We start from the raw sequence: 20071 nt of genomic DNA on the forward strand, positions 1-20071 counted from the left end.
TAGGATTGTTAGGCCTACTGACTTGTTTTTTTTCTCGATTACTTAAAGAATGTGTTTAACCACAAAAAATCATTGTGATCAAATCATCAATTATATATAAAGGTCAAGCCCTTAACATATACATCATGAGGGGAATGCCAGACAATTGTAAAATGTCTAGGTCAATTTAATGAAAATTTACTTTTGTTTATAAGCTTTATCTATGTAACACAAGATATTGTACATGCATGACAAATTGACTGGTAAATATTAAAATGGAAACACTACATAGCTGGACCCCATCCCCTTTTCCAAAAACAAAATGTATTTGTTAATGATTTCCTGGGTTTTATATATCCAAACATGTTAATGAATTTGCACATGTTTACTGTATTTTCATACATGGAGGCCTATCCATTAATAGCTTTTTTTTTCAGTGTAACAGGTGCAATAAGGGAAATATTAATACTTATGTATTTCTATGTATAGTAGTCTATAACACAAAGTAAATTTTATTATTTATCCGGCAACAGAAATCTTTAAAATTGGTGTTTTTGACATTGCTTATTTTGTTTTTTGTTTTTTTTTAAAATCTTTTTTATCTTCATTTCTCACATTCTCTTGTAGGTTCCATTTTAAGGCCATTACATTTCTTCATATTGCTTTATCTTCATTGTTTTTTTTACTCCCTATAGAATGTAAACCATTTCTTAAAACTAAGGGAGTTAACAATGTAACCCTCACTAAAACTAGCCATAGTATGTTATTTTGTTTGTTTTAAAGACCAGTAACTTAATGGCAATGTTGCTGAATGTTCATATAATAAAAAAACAGACAGACAAGACACAAGAAATAAAAAGAAGCAGACATTAACTTCATTCAGTGTATTCATTCAATAGAAACTACATGTCAATAAATGTTGCCAATTAAAAAAAAAATAATACAAATAAAAAGAACAGCTTTACAATAGAATACATGGAGATAAAAATTTGTTTGTACACCAGGCATCATTATATACAGGCTAGGCTTTAAACAGGCCAGACTCTCACTGACATGGAGAGCCAAATTATAGGGATAACATTTTGTTTCAGTGGCACCCAGGGAAATTTTAGTTGTTAGAGCTACTTTTATCTGGCCAGATGAAAAAAAAAACTACCATTTTTGTACAACGAAATATAACAACAGACAAAAATGAATTCATTTACACAAGTGTAATGCATCATTTTATATATATATATATATATATAGTCTTTATATAAATATTTATATCAATAGTTCAATACAGTTCAAATGATTGCAACCAGCAAAGAAATGTCTTGCAGTGCTTACTATACAGTAGCAGGACGTAGTGTAGACAAAATAAAATGGTTTGACTTTTTCTTAAGTAGAATTGATTATGTAAATTCCATAACTACCAGACCAATGTTGTTGTTTTTTCAATATCAAGTCCACTGAGACACTGTCAGACGAAGTCATTTTGAAAGGAGGATACTAACACAGAGAACCTGAGGACCTTCAATATACATTTAGCAAATACCCCTCAATACTATAAAAAGACAACCAAATATGCATAACACTGTTCACCATCTTTAAGTTTCATCTGGCTAGATGTACATCTAATACACAAAGAGACACATAAGCTTAAATATTATCACCCAGTGCTACAGTTACCCCAGAACCAGCAGGGGACAGAAGTCAAACTTGTAAGAGAAGACAAGAATTTATTCAGTACATTAAAGCAGGCAGGGGAGATCTTTTTTATTGAAGCTACAACAAAATAGTCAAGTGAAGAAGCATAAACCTTTCAAGCAGCAAATTAGCAAGGAGTCACTCAGATAAATTATCTAGGACAATGTAGAAGCAAGATAAGAAAAAACTTTGGCATGAAATGTGCAAACAGATTACACACACACACAACACACATTTTAGTCAGTTGTGTAACCCACAAATCTACTAATCAATCTGTTGTCCTAAAATCTAATCTAATATTACAGTAACAAAGCTCATTCTAACAATCAGTGGTACACACAGGAGTCCATACCAATAGAACAATGCCAAGGTTTAGGGCCCTAAATGCTGAGTCAACTCTTACACACTCCAGCACAAGTTAGACCAGGCATTAAATTAAATGGCAGAAAAATTGTTCAGCAGTCATCCAGCCCAATTATCACCCCTAGCCCACTCACCATCCCTGAACTACACACACATCAACTTATGGCCAAGTTTTTTGGGGACAATGAAAAGACCAGACTATGTGGAATTATCTTTTGAGTCTGAATATTAAGATGATTGCACCATTTCAAGTGACTATGCGGACCTAGCTACGACCAGGCAGCAACATTCAACAACACAGACAAGAAAGAAGTTAATATCTTTTCCTCAAGCAGCAACAAATACTGAAACGAGGCAACCAGACTTGAGAAATACTTATCATTCCACACAAAATTGACCAGAGTTACATTTGATACACAAATATCTAAGGTTGCAGGTCAGTTTGTGTGCATGTGTAAAAGTGAGAAAATAAAAAGCAGCTAATTCTTCCAAATGCTCAGAATGTTCCACAGCTTTAAGTCACAAGCTGGGTATTTTATATTTTATTCAAGAAACTAATGTAGGATGTATTAGAGAGTTGCAGATACACCAGTTCATTCAGCAGACTTTATGTACAAGACAAGACAAAAGCAAGACATTCAACAACTTCATTTGGTTCTAACTGAATCAAATTAAAAATAGTTCTGTCACCATCCAATCAAACTGACTCAAACTAGTATAATCTGAGCTACACAGCAATGCCCTGGTTTAGTACAAAGATATAACAAGGTTTATACAAGTGAACATTTTTTTTTTTAATTTAAGTAGCCCCTTTCCCTATCCTCTAAGTTGGTGCTAGTTTTTAACCTACCCCTGAGCCTCCATTTGGATCTAAAGAATATTTATGCCAAGTTTTATCATCAAGGTCTAACGGAGCTGATACTTTCTGAAATCACCTTTAAATTTGCTTTATACTTTATATTGACAAAATACCATGAACTTGTTACATACAATTGAGCAATTAAAGACAAAAAAATGTTTATACCAATACATCACAAATGAGAAATTACTCCACCATTGACTGGGTTTAACTATAAAGAAAAAACAGATACAATTCTAAGCTTCTATGTCACTGGTTAGTTTCCAGAAGTGATAAATCTTTAGAGATCATAGCTTTTAAACACATCCAGACCAACTTTTTCAATGTCCATGAGAAATGGATAGCAGGGTGTAGAGAAAACAAATGTGGTGAGGGTCAAGTATGTACACAGCTACAGCACAGGAAGTCATTCACACATGATGAAGTGTGCCAAGCACACAGCACAGAACACAACAGCCATGACATTGTATGTGCCTGGGAGTGAACAAGTTCAAAAGCATAAAAATTAAAAAATTGTTAAATGCATTGGAACACATGATAAGTAGATGAGCACATTGGAATATGGCAGACGTGAAGTATAAAGGTTATATATATATACACACATACACACATAAAAGACTTAGTCACCTAGACCAGTCCACGCTCATAAAGACTTGAGTCTTCTAATGCTGACTTGACATTTTACAATAAAGAAGAAAAAATAAACTGTTTCACAAGCACATATATATTTCATCATGAACTGCTGGGTATAATGTACTATATTAATCTGGGTTTTGTTGAAGATGGGGTTTAATATCAGTAGAGTCCGATCAAACAACATCACAATGGCTACTAACAAAGGCAAAGTATTTGAGCAAATCAGCTGTCATGAGAATCTTAAGCCTTGATGACTGCTTCATGAATAAGGAAGCCCAAGTGTTTGGATGCTGGACACTAGCAACCTTTGACCTCTAGCCTACTCAAAAGTAAAATCAGCACCTTTGAAAACGTTTGTACTCAGAAACATTCAACACTCTTATCACTTTCACTCCCTGACCTTAAAAAAAAGCTAACTTCTCCATCCATTTAAAAATAACAATTTGATAAAACAAAATATTTGTTCATATATTAAAATAATTTCTAAAAGTCTACTATAGGTCAAATAATAACCATAAGTACCTAGGGAGATTATCAAAACTGCTGGGTTTTAAAAAAAAAATCTCTAAATAGCTAGGAATGATAAGCCTACACAATCACATCTTCTAATTTTAAAAAATATATATAGCATTCGCAGTGACCAGCTGATTAAGGAAGTCCTCTTGTGTTTGAATCGTTTCATGTTTTTTTTTAGTGCTTTGTAAACATATTTTACAGCCCAACTTTTCTGAACTCATCAGCAGCAACAATCAATTTAGTTGGCAACTATGCAATCCATTCCCCCACTAAAGCAACCATAAGTAAACAAATATAACTCAAAACATCTGGTCTGTATGGTCCTAACAACGTAATCTACAATTAAAAATAAAAAGTAGGGAATGAACAGTAAGTGATATTAATGAACATTATGTCCTTCAAGATTTGTTCAGTTTCATTGCAAACATGTTTCAAACAGAAAATTAAAAAACATAGTGCATGAATGTACAAAGTTTTTGTTTTAAAACTCCCATTACTAAACATTTCCAGGGAAGTGGTCTTGTGAGTTGAAAATATTCCTTTCTTGTGATACGATTTTTTTTTTTCAGCACCATTCAGCAACATAGTCGAAATCTCTAAAGAGACGCTGATCATCCGAGTTCAAGGGCCTCCTGTCTTTTGGCGGTGTCAGGACGGCTCTCTCAGACGTGAACTCTTCATCAAAATTACTCACGTCCTCCATGTTTTTCTATCAGACAGAAACAAAAATGGTGTCGGAATAATTTGATCTACAGTCTAACATACCAACATTTCTTTTTTTGGTTTTATATTCCCAGTCTTATACTCGGGCAACAGTAGACAAATCAAATCTTTTTAACTGGGGATTTAAAACGTTTCTGCCCACATGTTAAACCCAATCTCTATCTCTAGCAGTCCAACCCTTTACAATAGTTTAGACATGAAAAGAAAAATATCTGTAATTAATATATTAATTTAAAATATTAATTAATAAAAAATATTTATTTAAAATAATATTAATTAGTATAAACATGTATAAACATATATATATATATGGGTCATGGCAGCTGAGAGGTCAAGTGCTTAGCTTCTAACATCAAGGGGGTTCCTTAGGTTGAATTCCAGTGAGAACTGGGACTAAGCACTAGGATTTTAAGGAAGCACATACAACAACATATATAAGGGAAGTAAGGGGTGGTTGGTTGTTATTCTGGCCACATGACACCCTTGTTAACCCTCAGCCATAGAAATAGATGAGCTTTAATTGCATCATCTGCCCCCATAGATTGCAAGGTCTGAGAGACAAGATCTAGAGACTGGGTCAGGGTGATGTATGCAAGTGCGACAGGAAACCTTTCAGAATTGGGATAAAGAAGCAAAAGATATATCCAAATGAAGGCCAAGTCTAAAGGATGGGTCCTGGATTACATATGGTGTACATACTAAAAGTAGGAAAAAAGGATGAAATCAGAGACTTTTTGGGTGATCAATAACCCGTGATCAAGGATATGTATCAAGGATTGGCTTCTTTAATCAAATTAGAAGTAAAAGTAAAAGATTATCTATGAAGACATCAAATGACATAACTATAAAGTCTGGTAATAATAAGCTTATCATTTAGCTGTATGACTGTTAAGAGCTAGAGGACAGTGTTCACTTCAAAACAATTTATTTTATAGCAAGGCCAAAACAATTTTAATATATGTCTCTTTAAAAGTTCAGCGCCTGTTTATTTTAATAGCAACGTTCTGAGTTTTCTGTGTGTGTACTTACAATGGTAGGTGTAAATGGAGGTTTCACTTTCTTCATTAATAAATCATTCCAGTTCACATTCTGTATCAAATCAACAAGAAAATAAGACTGGATTATGCATGAGTTTACTGTTACTATACAAATAATAGATAGAAAAAGTATATGTGATCCATATATATATTTGTACTAGTGTAATTAAAACTTGATCACCTCCGCACTTTGATATTCCGAATAGATTTTACACAAGTTTAGGCTAACCCCATTTAGTGTGGTCATACAGGTCAGAGCCTCATTGAGTGTGGTTATACAGGGTCAGAGCCCCATTGAGTGTGGTTATACAGGGTCAGAGCTTCATTGATTGTGGTTATACAGGGTCAGGGCCTCATTGAGTGTGGTTATACAGGGTCAGAGCCCCATTGAGTGTGGTTATACAGGTGAGAGCTTCATTCATTCATAACAAAATCTTTTCTTTACTCGCCTATTTAAGCCATATGTCACTCTCTTCTGGTCACACAGTGGGAGAAATAATAGTTCTTACTTTAACAGATTACACAGAGAGGTGCCAGCAGGTAATGGTGGCCACGGTGAGTAGGGTGAAGGTGATGGTGTGGCTAATACAGCGACCAAATATTCCCAATTAACTATACAAACATCATGGTGAGATATTACTACCCCATTAGTGATCTGAGAAAAACTTTTTGAAGATACTCTAAAGGCTAAACATTTGTCTTTTTAATTAAGCAGATGTGTAACGACAAAGAATGTGTATAAAAAGAAACATTAACAACTTTTTTGTTATGGTATTTTTTGGGGGGGTCTTACTTTCACTTGCCTGCACTCCATAAGAAAACAAATCATGCAATTATTACATTATGTTTTCTTTTATATGGCAATATATCATGAATACAAACAACAAATAACTGCAACTTAGCGTTTCATGGGAAGACTGCAATTATAAATACATTGCCATTGTTCACTTCCAAAGCTACTTTTTTGTTTAGATGTACAGGAAGGAAGGTGTTCACAAGGTTGTAAATACAAAAAAACTTTGTCCGTACTCAAGTGTTGACTAAAAGAATGGGAAATCCAAATCTTTCATTGGGAAACAAGAGCTTCAGATTAATCCTCTTTTCTTCAAAGAGAATAGTTGACAGAAAAACAAGAAGACATAAGACTACTGTAAACAAAACTTAACCAGGCCTGGCTTGTTTATAATGTTGGCAGCTTTTCAAGGCCAATATTGGACTCAAGTAAAATGTTTTTCTACAAAGAAAATAAGATAGTGTTCATTTTTAGTTCTTTGAGTTATACATAAATTTTACCACTTGACTAGTTTTGATGGTCCTTCAGAAATGAAGATTTTTACCTACTGAAGAACAGCAGGGGATAGTGGCAGCCAGGGTTTGAGCCCAGGACCATCAAGAGAACTGTACAGAGTGCATACCACACACAATCAGGCAGCCTGCCGCTTTGTAAATATTGCTTAGGGCAGAATGGCGCAGAATAGGAAAAATTCTTTAATGAAACAAATAGTTGAAGTTGAAAGCTAGAGGACCAATGCTGAAAGCTTACAGGGAGAACTAGATTTTCTGAGAGAAATTAAAGTTTGTAGTCTGTCAACTCAATCTGCATGCTCTATGTTTATGATTGTCAATTTCAGAAGACATGAAATCCCAAACTTAAAATTTCTATAAATCATCAAAGAAAGCCTGTAAGCAAAAACTACAAATACTGTTTCTGATATGAAACTAAAATAAATTCTACAATGATCTGCTACTATTAGAGCCAAACCTATTTTCAAAATTTGAGGAAATAAAACATTTTACAGCACTAAGTAAAAAAAAACAATTACAAAAACAATTTAAGACACACAATTTAAAACGCATACAATTTAAGACATAATTTAAGACACAGATAATTTAAGACACACAATTTAGGACACAGACAATTTAAGACACACACTATTGGTAAAAAGCGTTACACTATTCTATTGATCTTGCACTGAAGTCCTTGAAAACTAAAACTAGGCATGCAGATCCATTGATAAAAGAACAACTGGAGTGTTAAAATGCAGACTTAAAAAATCTGTTCTATATGGGTGATAAAAGTGAACTAATGCTTAAGGCCAAACTAAATTAAAAAAAAAACTGCATGGCCCAAACAAAATCAAATAAAACAACAAAAAATGTGAAGTATTTTCCTAAATTAAAGTCAAGTCAACACAAAACAAGCAAGTGTGTTTAAGTCTAGTAATAAATAAAATGAATCATGCACATTTGATGGTGGAATCACATTTCTCAAATGTGTCAGTAGCTCTGAAGTTAGTAAACAAAGTTGGCAACAGCATATTCCTATTCAACTACAGAATAAGTATCACACTCTAATAGATAATATGAGATGCTCAGTCCTTAAATGCACAAGAAAATCAAACAAGGTGGCAACAGGCCATGGGTGCAGTTTAAAATCAACTACACTGTCACCCAGCAAGGCAGTGTTACCCGGAAGAAAGTCTGACGTTTCACGTCCTCAGCATCCCGCTCACTGGCGCCGAGACGTTTATCTGGGTTCCTCCTCATGAGCTAAGAGCAGGACATAGTCAAAGAAAAAAAAACAAATAACAAAACAAAAAACACATGTATCATGTCCAGCACATCATCTTATCAGATTCCTTGGTCAGATTCCTTGGTCAATTTTTTAATGCAAATTTTTCTTTAGAATGTCAGTTTAGAAAATACTATTTTAAAAATATGAAGAGTAAATTGCAAGAATGTTGTACATGACAGTTGACCAGGTCTCTGATCAGATGATGCACTGGAATGTGCATAGAGTGTGCACATCAAAAGTTACCCTAAAAAATGCTTGTTTTTTCACATCTTCAGCATCCCTCTCACTGGAACCAAGCCTCCTGTCAGGGTTCCTCCGCAGCAGCTTAGAACAGAATGAGAGACTTTTGTGTTTAGTTCAATGAACACCAGGTTCATGTTTAATGTAGGGCTTCATTGTTGGACATAGTTCATACATTTGCAACCCAATGGAAATAAATATCTTCAAATGTTTTATGGAGAAATTTTGAGATAACTGTCCTTTTTTTTTAAGTTGAAAGAGTTGTAGTTTTATTAACATCTAGTTTACTAAGATTTGATGCTTTGCATTAGAGAAAATCCCTAATTGTCAGAATAAAATAATATTCTATTACATAGAAACACTATATAAATATTTAAAAATACAGCTGTTCAAGACTTTCTGAATTACATAGGAAACAAGGCTAGTCTTCGAGTACGAAGATTAGTGAGGAATGCAGTATTTCCCGTGGCTGCGCAGTCCCAGCTGTGACCTACATATTTTGCCACATCCAAGGCAAGCATAACCATTGTCCGCAGGTGATCGATTTAGATTTTCTTTTTGCCTTCTGCGTTTGTCCTCGACAGATTTTCTTTTGGTCTCAAATGTGTATCCCACCGCCTTCGTGAGTGACCTCCAGCTGTCTCATTCTGAGGCCACATGCAACCAGGTGCTCTCTTCTATGTCAGCCAAGGATAGTTGACACCTAAGCTGGTCTTTGAAGCGTTTCCATGGGGTGCATCTGTTACGTCGACCACCTTTTAACTCACCAAAAAAAGACTGCCTTTGGTATACGTTCGTCACCCATACGGGATACGTGCCCTACCCAGCGCAACTGTCAGACCTATACTGAATTATAATATTCAACTCCTAAAATGGGATAAGAGCAAACTATCTCCACTTAGACTTAAACAGAAGCTACTTTTAAAAGAGAAGGGATCATAGGAAGTTTTTTTTACCAAAGACTTTAATAATTACTGATTAGTTTTTTCACTATATGTGTTTAAGCCTACACAAAAACCTAATTACTACTTAATCTGACTTCTTTTAAGGCTTAATTCACGCACTAAGAGACATTTTTTGAAGAACTGTAAGAGCTATCTTAAACTAGTTAAACTAAAAATCTGCATTTTTTAAAACACATTTCACTTGCATGAAAACAAATTTTCCTTCTGGTGGAGAAACACATTTAGAATAAGTGCTAAAAAATATCTCTCCACTTCAATGGGAACATTTAAATGTACTATCATTAACTTCAAACCCTAGCATTAACCAAGCCCTTTGGCGTGGACGGAATTACGTTAAATTCTACTGCCATTTACATACAAACACTTACCCTCCTCATAATGGCAATGGCCTCAGTTGAAAGAAATCTAGGGTAGCGCACTTCCTCATTCACTATGCTGTCAAACACTTCTTCCTCATCATCACCAGGGAATGGGGACTGGTCGAAACAAGAGAGACACAAGTCAAAGTCTGGACATATCAACCATCAGAAAATGTAATTGAACATTAATAAATCAGTGAAGATAAAACATTCTCAAAGTGACTTACCTCCCCTACTAACATCTCGTATATAAGCACCCCCAAGCCCCACCAGTCTACAGCCCTGGAGTAAGATGTTTCCGTCAACACCTCCGGGGCTAAGAATTCAGGTGTGCCACAGAACGTACTTGTACGATCCTGATAGCCCATGCCTTCCTTGCATAGGCCAAAGTCAGCCATTTTGAGGTAGCCTTCAGAATCCAGCAATAAGTTATCTAATTTTAAGTCTCTGAAAGGTTATAAAAAAAACAACATATTAGTTAATTTGTTTTTCTAAAAATTAAAATCAAGAAAAGAAGACAGATTGCTAAGTGGATGTGGGTGTGTCTAGTAAGAATTAGCAGTTATAGATTTGATATTGTTAGAGATCTTAAAATGCTCAAATGAATAATTTGACTGTTTCATAAATAATTTACTTGGATGAAATGCATGTTACATTTTTTCTACAATCAGAACAAACACACTGATGTTAACACTATTACTAAAGAACTATAACTTTCATTGAAAACAAATCAATACCAGTATCTAAGATATTGAGACCAATCCACATACTAGGCCTGAACACTGACCTATGAGGTTGCAACCTGTGGTCAGAAGAGACCAATAGCTCAAGGCCACGCCATAGGTCTGTACCAACAAGCATACAAACCTTTCATCACCTCGCTATATTTAGTTAACTTCATATTTTATACCGTAATTCCACAATCAAACGTTTTCAATCCCCTTCTAGAACATGACATCACACTTCTCACCAATCAGTCCGATGTTTGTAAACTCATGTTCTAATTGCTCTCTTTTTGACAACCTAGCATGTAATGTCTACTTAGTACATGCGTTAGTGTCATCTCTCACCTGTAGACTATCTTGTTCTCATGTAAGTACTGCAGGCCCAGAACGACACACCCAGCGTAGAACACAGTTCGTGGCTCAGAGAAGACATCATTGTGTATGTGCATCATCAGGTCACCACCGCAGGCATACTCCATCACAAAACAAACATGTTCCTAGACAAAGGTCAAACGCATATTTCAAGCAGACCTAACAAAGAAATGTCGTAACAATGTCTATGGTTCTTACCTTACACATCTATTAACCATGTCTAGGATAATATTTTTAATGAAATATATACATAATCTAAATCTAAAATATAAAGAATAAGAATTCAGATAAACTTTCAATACTGATTGCTAGAGTTGCAAGAATTTGTGGAGAATGTAATTCTAAAACATCTGTTTGAATATGGTGTACCTGACATAAATGTTTATTTAAACAAGTGGTTATTAAGTAGACATGAATAAAGTTTGATAATCATTCCTAGAATTCAAAGTTACATTAACCTATGGGCACTGCTGTTGACCAAGTTTTAACTGTAATTCTTAGTTTATATTCAGGCCGTATTATCATGAGCTTGCTAATAGGAATTCATGAAATGAATTAAAGCAATAAAATTAATGAAAGAAATTATAAGGATAATTTCGCACTAAAGAATGCTACACAGCAATATAATAGCAAAGCACCACACAGAAATATGCTCTTATTTTCATATGAAAGTCCAAAATGTTCACTCGTCTGTAAATTAACAAGTTTTAGTTGGCGACTTACAGCAGTTTGAAAACATGCGAAAAGGTTGACTAAGAACGGGTGCCTCATGGTGTTGATGACTTCAAAGATGCGTTTCTCTGACATTAAACTTTCCACTTCATCTCTGGCTATAATGTCTCCCTTCTTTAAAGCCTTGATGGCAAAGTACTCCCCAGTCTTCTTGTACTGGCTCAGCAATACCTGCAACCAAGTAAGACATAGGTCTCTAGTTCAACATAAGTAACAATCATGTCATGTGGTACAAGTATTATGAGATTTGCAGTAACATCTAATCATGCTATACAAAGATTATGAGATTCGCAGTATTATCTAATCAGGTAATGTTATGACATTTGCAGTACCGGTAACATCTAATCATGTAATGTCAAATGTCAATCAAGGATTATGAGATTTGAAGTAACATCTAATTGTATAATGTTATAAAAGGATTGTGAGATTAATACATTTTCGCAAACATATTGAAAAATAGTTGTGTTGATAAAATATTTTCCAAATCATTTTTTTTTCTCAGTTATTTAAAAATAATAATTATTTTAACATATAGACATAATTAGATTGGCTTTACAATGGGAAGCTTATGGTCACCTGTCAACAACAAACTCTCTTTACAATTGCAAAATAATGATGTGCAGACTTATTACCTTGCCAAAATGGCCTCTACCCAAGACACTGATTGGCCTGAATTCATCCATTCTCATTTTCTGACCAACAAAACTGAAAGTGAAATAGAAATAAAAAAATTGTCAACCTTCAATCTAGTTACAATAATACACTTTCAAAAAATGTGATTACGTTCGTGTCAAGTTCACAGCAAACACATGTAACCATATTGAAAGTTTTGACAGCTAAATAGGGGCCACACTCACACTACAGAAATCAATGAATACTCACTCTGGCTCTGGCACTACTGGGGGAGGGGGGACTGGTCGCCTCTCTGGTGGAATGATTGCAGGCAGGGCTGGGGGGGGCGCTGTAGGAGGGAGGGGAGGGCTGGGCGTACGCCTGTGCTGACGAAGCTGCACCTCGGGTGACTGTACAGTGGAGAGGTCAAGCTCCGTGGAAGAGGTATTTGGGGTGGACTCGCCGAGGAAATCAAAATTCGATAATGCTTGCTGTGGAAAAAAAAAAGGAGATAAGTCAATATAGAACAAAGCTAAAGGATTTATTTTAAAATTGTAATTTACAATTTATTGAGAAGGTAAAAATTCTGGGAGTGAATAGAATTGTGAGCAAAGACTTTTATTTTCCCAAGCTAATACCAAGTATTTGAAATAATATGAAGTATTCACTCAAATGAAAAAAAAAAAAAAACAAAGTCGCAGTTCATGAGTTCATCATTTATAAATCTACAATATCAAGAGAAAAAAAAAAAGCCAGACAACAATTTTGCATCTAAAAATTTCCATTTGTTGCTAACAATCCCAAATGAAGCCCCATTATCAGCTGTTGACTGTAAATGTGGCATTGCAGAATTCCAAAAATACTCTTCTTTTTAGACTGATCTATAGCCAATCAACCCTTATTCTATGGGGCCACTGCTAAAGACTTGGTATAAAGATTCTCAACTTGATGGAGGCTATTGATCTCCAAAATAATAATAATAACTTTTGAAAAAGAAAAAAAAAAGATATTTTTCCTGATCTTCACAAAACATATCAAAAAAATTAATGGTGACAAGAGGTTACGGTCATCCACTCTTACAAATAATGATGTAATAATGATGCAAGCATCATATAAAGCTCTTCAAAATGACACCAGCAGTTGGGAGAACAAAATCAGAGCAGGGCAAGTATAAAGGAAGGCTGATAAATCACAGATACTAAACACATGTGGATACAGGTTGAAAATGTTGTAGCATTTGGTAATAAGAAATGCCAAACTTTTGACCATGGATGTGTATCAAGTGATCACTTGAGACGCTGCAAAGCCATAAAATGCCTCACAAGACTACAGACAAAGTGTCAAACTATGTGACTAACCTGTACATCTTCTCTCTCACTCAAATGTGTTTGATGTGTATCAAGTAACTAACCTGGACATCTTCACTCTCACTCGAATGTGTTTGATGTGTATCAAGTGACCAACCTGGACATCTTCTCTCTCACTCGAATGTGTTTGATGTGTATCAAGTAACTAGCCTGTACATCTCTCTCACTAGAATGTGTTTGATGTGTATCAAGTAACTAACCTGTACATCTCTCTCACTAGAATGTGTTTGATGTGTATCAAGTAACTAACCTGGACATCATCTCTCACTAGAATGTGTTTGATGTGTATCAAGTGACTAACCTGGACATCTTCTCTCTCACTCAAATGTGTTTGATGTGTATCAAGTAACTAACCTGTACATTTCTCTCACTAGAATGTGTTTGATGTGTATCTAGTGACTAACCTGGACATCTTCTCTCTCACTAGAATGTGTTTGATGTGTATTAAGTGACTAACCTGTACATCTCTCACTCGAATGTTTGATGTGTATCAAGTGACTAACATGGAAATCTCTATCACTAGAATGTGTTTGATGTGTATCAAGTAACTAACCTGTACATCTCTCTCACTAGAATGTGTTTGATGTGTATCAAGTAACTAACCTGGACATCATCTCTCACTCGAATGTGTTTGATGTGTATCAAGTGACTAACCTGGACATCTTCTCTCTCACTCAAATGTGTTTGATGTGTATCAAGTAACTAACCTGGACATCTTCACTCTCACTCGAATGTGTTTGATGTGTATCAAGTGACCAACCTGGTCATCTTCTCTCTCACTCAAATGTGTTTGATGTGTATCAAGTAACTAACCTGTACATTTCTCTCACTAGAATGTGTTTGATGTGTATCTAGTGACTAACCTGGACATCTTCTCTCTCACTCAAATGTGTTTGATGTGTATCAAGTAACTAACCTGGACATCTTCACTCTCACTCGAATGTGTTTGATGTGTATCAAGTGACCAACCTGGTCATCTTCTCTCTCACTCAAATGTGTTTGATGTGTATCAAGTAACTAACCTGTACATTTCTCTCACTAGAATGTGTTTGATGTGTATCTAGTGACTAACCTGGACATCTTCTCTCTCACTAGAATGTGTTTGATGTGTATTAAGTAACTAACCTGGACATCTTCTCTCTCACTCGAATGTGTTTGATGTGTATCAAGTGACTAACCTGGACATCTTCTCTCACTCAAATGTGTTTGATGTGTATCAAGTAACTAACCTGTACATCTCTCTCACTAGAATGTGTTTGATGTGTATCAAGTAACTAACCTGGACATCTCTCTCACTCGAATGTGTTTGATGTGTATCAATTGACTAACCTGGACATCTTCTCTCTCACTCAAATGTGTTTGATGTGTATCAAGTAACTAAACTAACCTGGACATCTTCACTCTCACTCGAATGTGTTTGATGTGTATCAAGTGACCAACCTGGACATCTTCTCTCTCACTCGAATGTGTTTGATGTGTATCAAGTAACTAGCCTGTACATCTCTCTCACTAGAATGTGTTTGATGTGTATCAAGTGACCAACCTGGACATCTTCTCTCTCACTCGAATGTGTTTGATGTGTATCAAGTAACTAGCCTGTACATCTCTCTCACTAGAATGTGTTTGATGTGTATCAAGTGACTAACCTGGACATCTCTCTCACTCGAATGTGTTTGATGTGTATCAAGTGACTAACCTGTACATCTTCTCTCTCACTCGAATGTGTTTGATGTGTATCAAGTGACTAACCTGGACATCTCTCTCACTTAAATGTGTTTGATGTGTATCAAGTGACTAACCTGTACATCTTCTCTCTCACTCGAATGTGTTTGATGTGTATCAAGTGACTAACCTGTACATCTTCTCTCTCACTAGAATGTGTTTGATGTGTATCAAGTGACTAACCTGTACATCTTCTCTCTCACTCGAATGTGTTTGATGTGTATCAAGTGACTAACCTGTACATCTTCTCTCTCACTCGAATGTGTTTGATGTGTATCAAGTGACTAACCTGTACATCTTCTCTCTCACTCGAATGTGTTTGATGTGTATCAAGTGACTAACCTGTACATCTTCTCTCTCACTCGAATGTGTTTGATGTGTTTGTTGCTGTCTGGACGTGTAGGAGTGGGAGTGGTGAAGGGGGGCAGGGAGGGCAGCAGACAAGTTATCCCTCCTGGAATCCTCCGCTTCCTCCTCTTTCCTCTTGCTGGTCTCCCTGGGCCTCTTGACTGGTTCCGTTGGCTCAAAGTTGATCTGTGAAATTGGTGGCCCCCTGTCTTGTGACATGATACCTGGACAACAATACACCAGAACTGTTACAGCTGACACATGAACCATGAACTACATTGATGCAATTGTCATCGCTTAAATCAGAGCTTTTTAAACTGCTTGACTACTACTTCAGTTTCAGTTATTAAAATAAAATTTTAACAAAAATATTTCAATTCTAAAAGCATAAAGTCATTTCAATGTCTTTTTTTCCCTAATTAAATTAGTAAAGAATAAATTGAAATTTATCAAAGAAAAATTGACAACTGATGAAAGAGTAGTCAAAGAAATTACACTTGTTAAAAAAAAATTAAACTTAGCAATAACAATTAAAAACAAACTATAACATGAGAATGTGACTGAGACAGTCGATTTCTAGTAACAATTTTAAAAAAATGTCTATAACAAACTAAATTTTTGTAAAATTGGATAATTCTTGGCCTAATTGTTTTTAACTTACATTTTTTATTTGTTTTGTTTTCATAAAGAAACAGAAAATCACAAATACAATTAACCAAGTGCAAAAGTAAGCTATGATGACAAGGATTACATGAAGTTTGAAAAGCTCTGATATATTGGATTCATTTAATAGGGATTTGTGAGCCTGAAATCTCTCTAAAATAGGATGAAATAAGAGGGATGAAAAAATTAAATTTTTTGGATGCAAAAAAAAAAAAATCAATAAAAATGTGGTTTAAGAAAGGAAAAACAGTTTGCTTATGTAATAGATTTGCCAAACAAAAGAAAGTTGGTTAGATAGGGAATTTCGGAAAGGAAAACATTAATCACTATCATTGTTACTAAAGTTTCCAAGAAATATCCGATCCAAAACATCAGCACATAATTTTGTTATTATTCCAAAGAATGATGCAAGGAGATTTCAAACTACCTGGAGAGGTTGGAACAATCTCTTGATGATTTCTTGCTTCATTCAGATCTGAGAAGTTGGGCGGGAGTGACCTCTTCATCAAGCGACCCCAGGTGGCCACATTAATGTTCATCTCGTTGGGACGCAAAAAGTTTTTACCTAAAATCAAAAGTCACACAATTATTTAACACTTGATCCACCCTGAACCCATTGGCCTTGCTAATTAATTGTTTAGTACATTAATGTGAAAAATTTTTGGTCTTATCTTATATTATACGGACGTTACTTCAAAATAGAAGATGGTCTTGTTCATTTAATTGCTTAGTATATTAATGAATATAAATTTGTAGGTAAAAGTGTTTGCAATATTCATTTTCACCATGTAGCTAAGATAATTAAGAATAAGAAAATATTAATGTGTGTTTTATGGAAACTTGAATTTTGTGAAAGTAAAAATTAAAAAAAAAAGGATGTTATTATTCTAAATTAGACATTGAAACCAGTTACTATTGATAATCAAACTTTTAAACTGGAGTATCTGCGTCTTAATTAAAAAAGAATGAAGAAAGTTTCAAAATGTGCTTTAGGAAAAGAGTTCAATGTTGAAGAAAGTGGGTAGGGTAAGATGTAATCAGGCGGGAAAGAAACACACTGATCAAGTGACTTGACTGGGGAAAAGAGAAGCTGGAAAAGGCACTAAATACACAATACATTTGTTTCTACTTACTAAGATGTTATACACATTTTTAATTTTGTTTTCTTCTATGAAAATGGCTACATTTAAAAAAAAATAAATGTACATTTTTCTTAGCAGTTCATTATACGCCAAGTGTCAGTAACACTTTAAAACATGACTTTGTTAATTTTTAAATGGGGGTTGGAAAGGAGATATTTCAATCAAACAGGCTTAACCTGATTGAAACTTAAAAATCATTTAAAAATTGAAAACTCAAAACTAACCTTTGTGTTTAGGAAATATTTTTCTCTGTCTCTGCAACTTTGGTTTTCTGGACAATGTGGGATTCAGGAAAGTGATCTAATCAAACATAAAAATATCAAACAATTAAAATTAATGGGGAATGGACATATATGTTGTGAAGACACCTTACAATAAAGCCCAGATGGTTTACTATTATACAATAACTATACAGCCACTTGCTTTATTCAATAATGTTTTAATTTTTTTTTTTAATCCATAATTTTAAACTGATAAAAAATGGATAATTTTAGAAGCACTATGTAATGTTTTACCTCACAAAATAAAATACCCTGAGGCTCTAGATGTAACGTAATGCCGTGCCTCTGATTATCTAAGAAGTCTTCCAGCCTCAAAAACTTCACAGCGCACATTTGTCTCCAGTCTCTCCAGTAGATGGCTACTTCCAATTCTCTGGACTGGGAACAGAAACAAGTAACAAAGTAAACTCTTAACACAAGATATATAGACAAAAACCAAGAGTTGATTGGAAAGTCAGAATTTCAATAACGTATCATAAATAGAATATTTTAAAAACTATTAATACTAAAAGCAAAAAAATTAGCTGCGTAGTTTAATAGTAAGTCAAAACTCTCAAATAAGAAGGTAGTAAGTCAATATGACATCCAAAAAGTATATTGCAAAGTGGTCATATATTTATAATTTTCATAAAGTGCTTTTATTTATAGCAAGGGTCTCAAACTAAGTAATCCATGCCGAACAGGGACTCGACCACTTAATGAGGGTGTCACAGAGCGTCGCATAAGGTTTGCGGCACATGTCCTCCGACAGAAAGAATAATGCATACCAAGAGATGCAATGACATGAGGAAATTGCAAACAGGGAGGTCCTGGTATAATTCGGTGCCAGACTTTCATGGAGGACCTCAGAGCAGTGGACACCTGGGAAGAGGCTTCAGACATTGCCAGTGGCAGATCTTTATGAAGACAGCTTGCTGCCCAATGCATTAAACAGAGTGGCAGGATCTAAGTCCAAAGTTTAAGTAAGGGATCTAAAATGGATAAAAACTAGGTTATTTTTGTAAGCAGGACAAACTAAGTAAACCTTCTTACAACTTAAAAGGTGTACCTTGAACTCAGATGAATGTAGATGGGTAAAGACTCATTGTTGAAAGAAACATCCACAACTCACAAAAAGGTCTGCATATAAATGAGCTACTTACTCTGTCTAGGTCTATAGAACTCCTGTGGTCCCAGCACTGCTGATTGCAAGGTTTCCAAGATGTTTGAGCAACTTGTTGATTGTCTAACTTGAGGACACACATGACCTCATCTACACAACAACAAAATGTACATGACAACGTAAGCACTAGTATAGAAGAAAGTGTTACAAAATGTTCATATCAACTTTGGCACATGTAAAGGACACACCGAAATTGAAATGAAAAAAAAACTTTCACTTTATGCTATCCAAGAATATACCATTACCCACATGAACTTTCTGAACAAAACAGAATTGTTGATATTTAGTTATATTAAGCCTGCTGTTTACGCTTACTTGTTATCTCATCTTTAATATTATACATTTTGCTGCTCCCTCTCCGAAGCAGACTCCGACTCTCCCCAGGACTAGACATCAGCAACTGTAGATTGTCTTTACGCCTTCCAGGAATGTCTTCTAGTAAACCTTGAACACCCACCAACCTGAGAAATACGCAGAATGAAATTGTGACTTTAAAATACTTTTTTACAAAACCTAGCTTAAGTCTATGCAAACAACTGACAACCCAAGGTTTTTTAAATATATATTGGGTATCTATGTAAGTCCTTGATTACTTTACAGAGACGTTCCAAGTTAATCCTAATTGTAAAGATAAAACTTTGATGGAGATTTATGTGGTGACCTAGCTGCAGCACTTAATTTCTGAATTTAAGAATTGTAACTTAAAATACTGTTATGGCCAAGATTTTGATTTAAGGATTTTTTAGAATTGCATTAGGTTTATCCATCACCAATATGAACCTTTGCATTGGTTGCAGTGCTTATCACATGACACTCTAGCCAACTATTATTCTGTGAACCACTACATCTTAATAAGCAATTACTTTACTTTGAGAAATGAACTGTGAATCACTACTTTATTTAGATAAATGACATGTGGACCACAACATCTCAAGGGGTTACTTTACTATGAGAAATAACCGTGAATCACTACATCATAAGGGATTTATTTAGTCACTTTAAAT

At 34.9% G+C, this 20071-nt stretch overlaps 2 protein-coding genes across 11 annotated transcripts in view; both read right to left on the reverse strand.

Annotated features, from left to right (window-relative positions):
• The window catches only part of LOC129928052 (uncharacterized), a 235825-nt gene that overhangs the window by 24926 nt on the left and 190828 nt on the right, over positions 1-20071 (reverse strand). The window lies entirely within an intron of this gene.
• The window catches only part of LOC106071500 (serine/threonine-protein kinase N2-like), a 64004-nt gene continuing 44783 nt past the window's right edge, over positions 851-20071 (reverse strand). For 7 of the 10 annotated variants that reach the window (XM_056040091.1, XM_056040088.1, XM_056040094.1 and 4 more), the window contains 15 exons: positions 19383-19528; positions 19048-19157; positions 18140-18283; positions 17849-17924; positions 16910-17047; positions 15814-16043; positions 12653-12873; positions 12403-12475; positions 11762-11941; positions 11012-11163; positions 10169-10388; positions 9951-10058; positions 8621-8701; positions 5795-5854; positions 851-4751 (listed from right to left, as the gene is read on the reverse strand). In XM_056040091.1, coding sequence (XP_055896066.1) covers positions 4608-4751; positions 5795-5854; positions 8621-8701; positions 9951-10058; positions 10169-10388; positions 11012-11163; positions 11762-11941; positions 12403-12475; positions 12653-12873; positions 15814-16043; positions 16910-17047; positions 17849-17924; positions 18140-18283; positions 19048-19157; positions 19383-19528 — 2083 coding nt within the window. In that variant the 3' untranslated portion in view covers positions 851-4607. Of the gene's footprint in view, positions 4752-5794; positions 5855-8271; positions 8353-8620; positions 8702-9950; positions 10059-10168; positions 10389-11011; positions 11164-11761; positions 11942-12402; positions 12476-12652; positions 12874-15601; positions 15626-15813; positions 16044-16909; positions 17048-17848; positions 17925-18139; positions 18284-19047; positions 19158-19382; positions 19529-20071 lie in introns of all 10 variants that reach the window. The other 3 variants (XM_056040087.1, XM_056040086.1, XM_056040093.1) reach the window with 3 other exon arrangements.

The sequence above is a fragment of the Biomphalaria glabrata genome, chromosome 9, assembly GCF_947242115.1.
Source record: "Biomphalaria glabrata chromosome 9, xgBioGlab47.1, whole genome shotgun sequence".
In the NCBI taxonomy this organism is placed as follows: domain Eukaryota; kingdom Metazoa; phylum Mollusca; class Gastropoda; family Planorbidae; genus Biomphalaria; species Biomphalaria glabrata.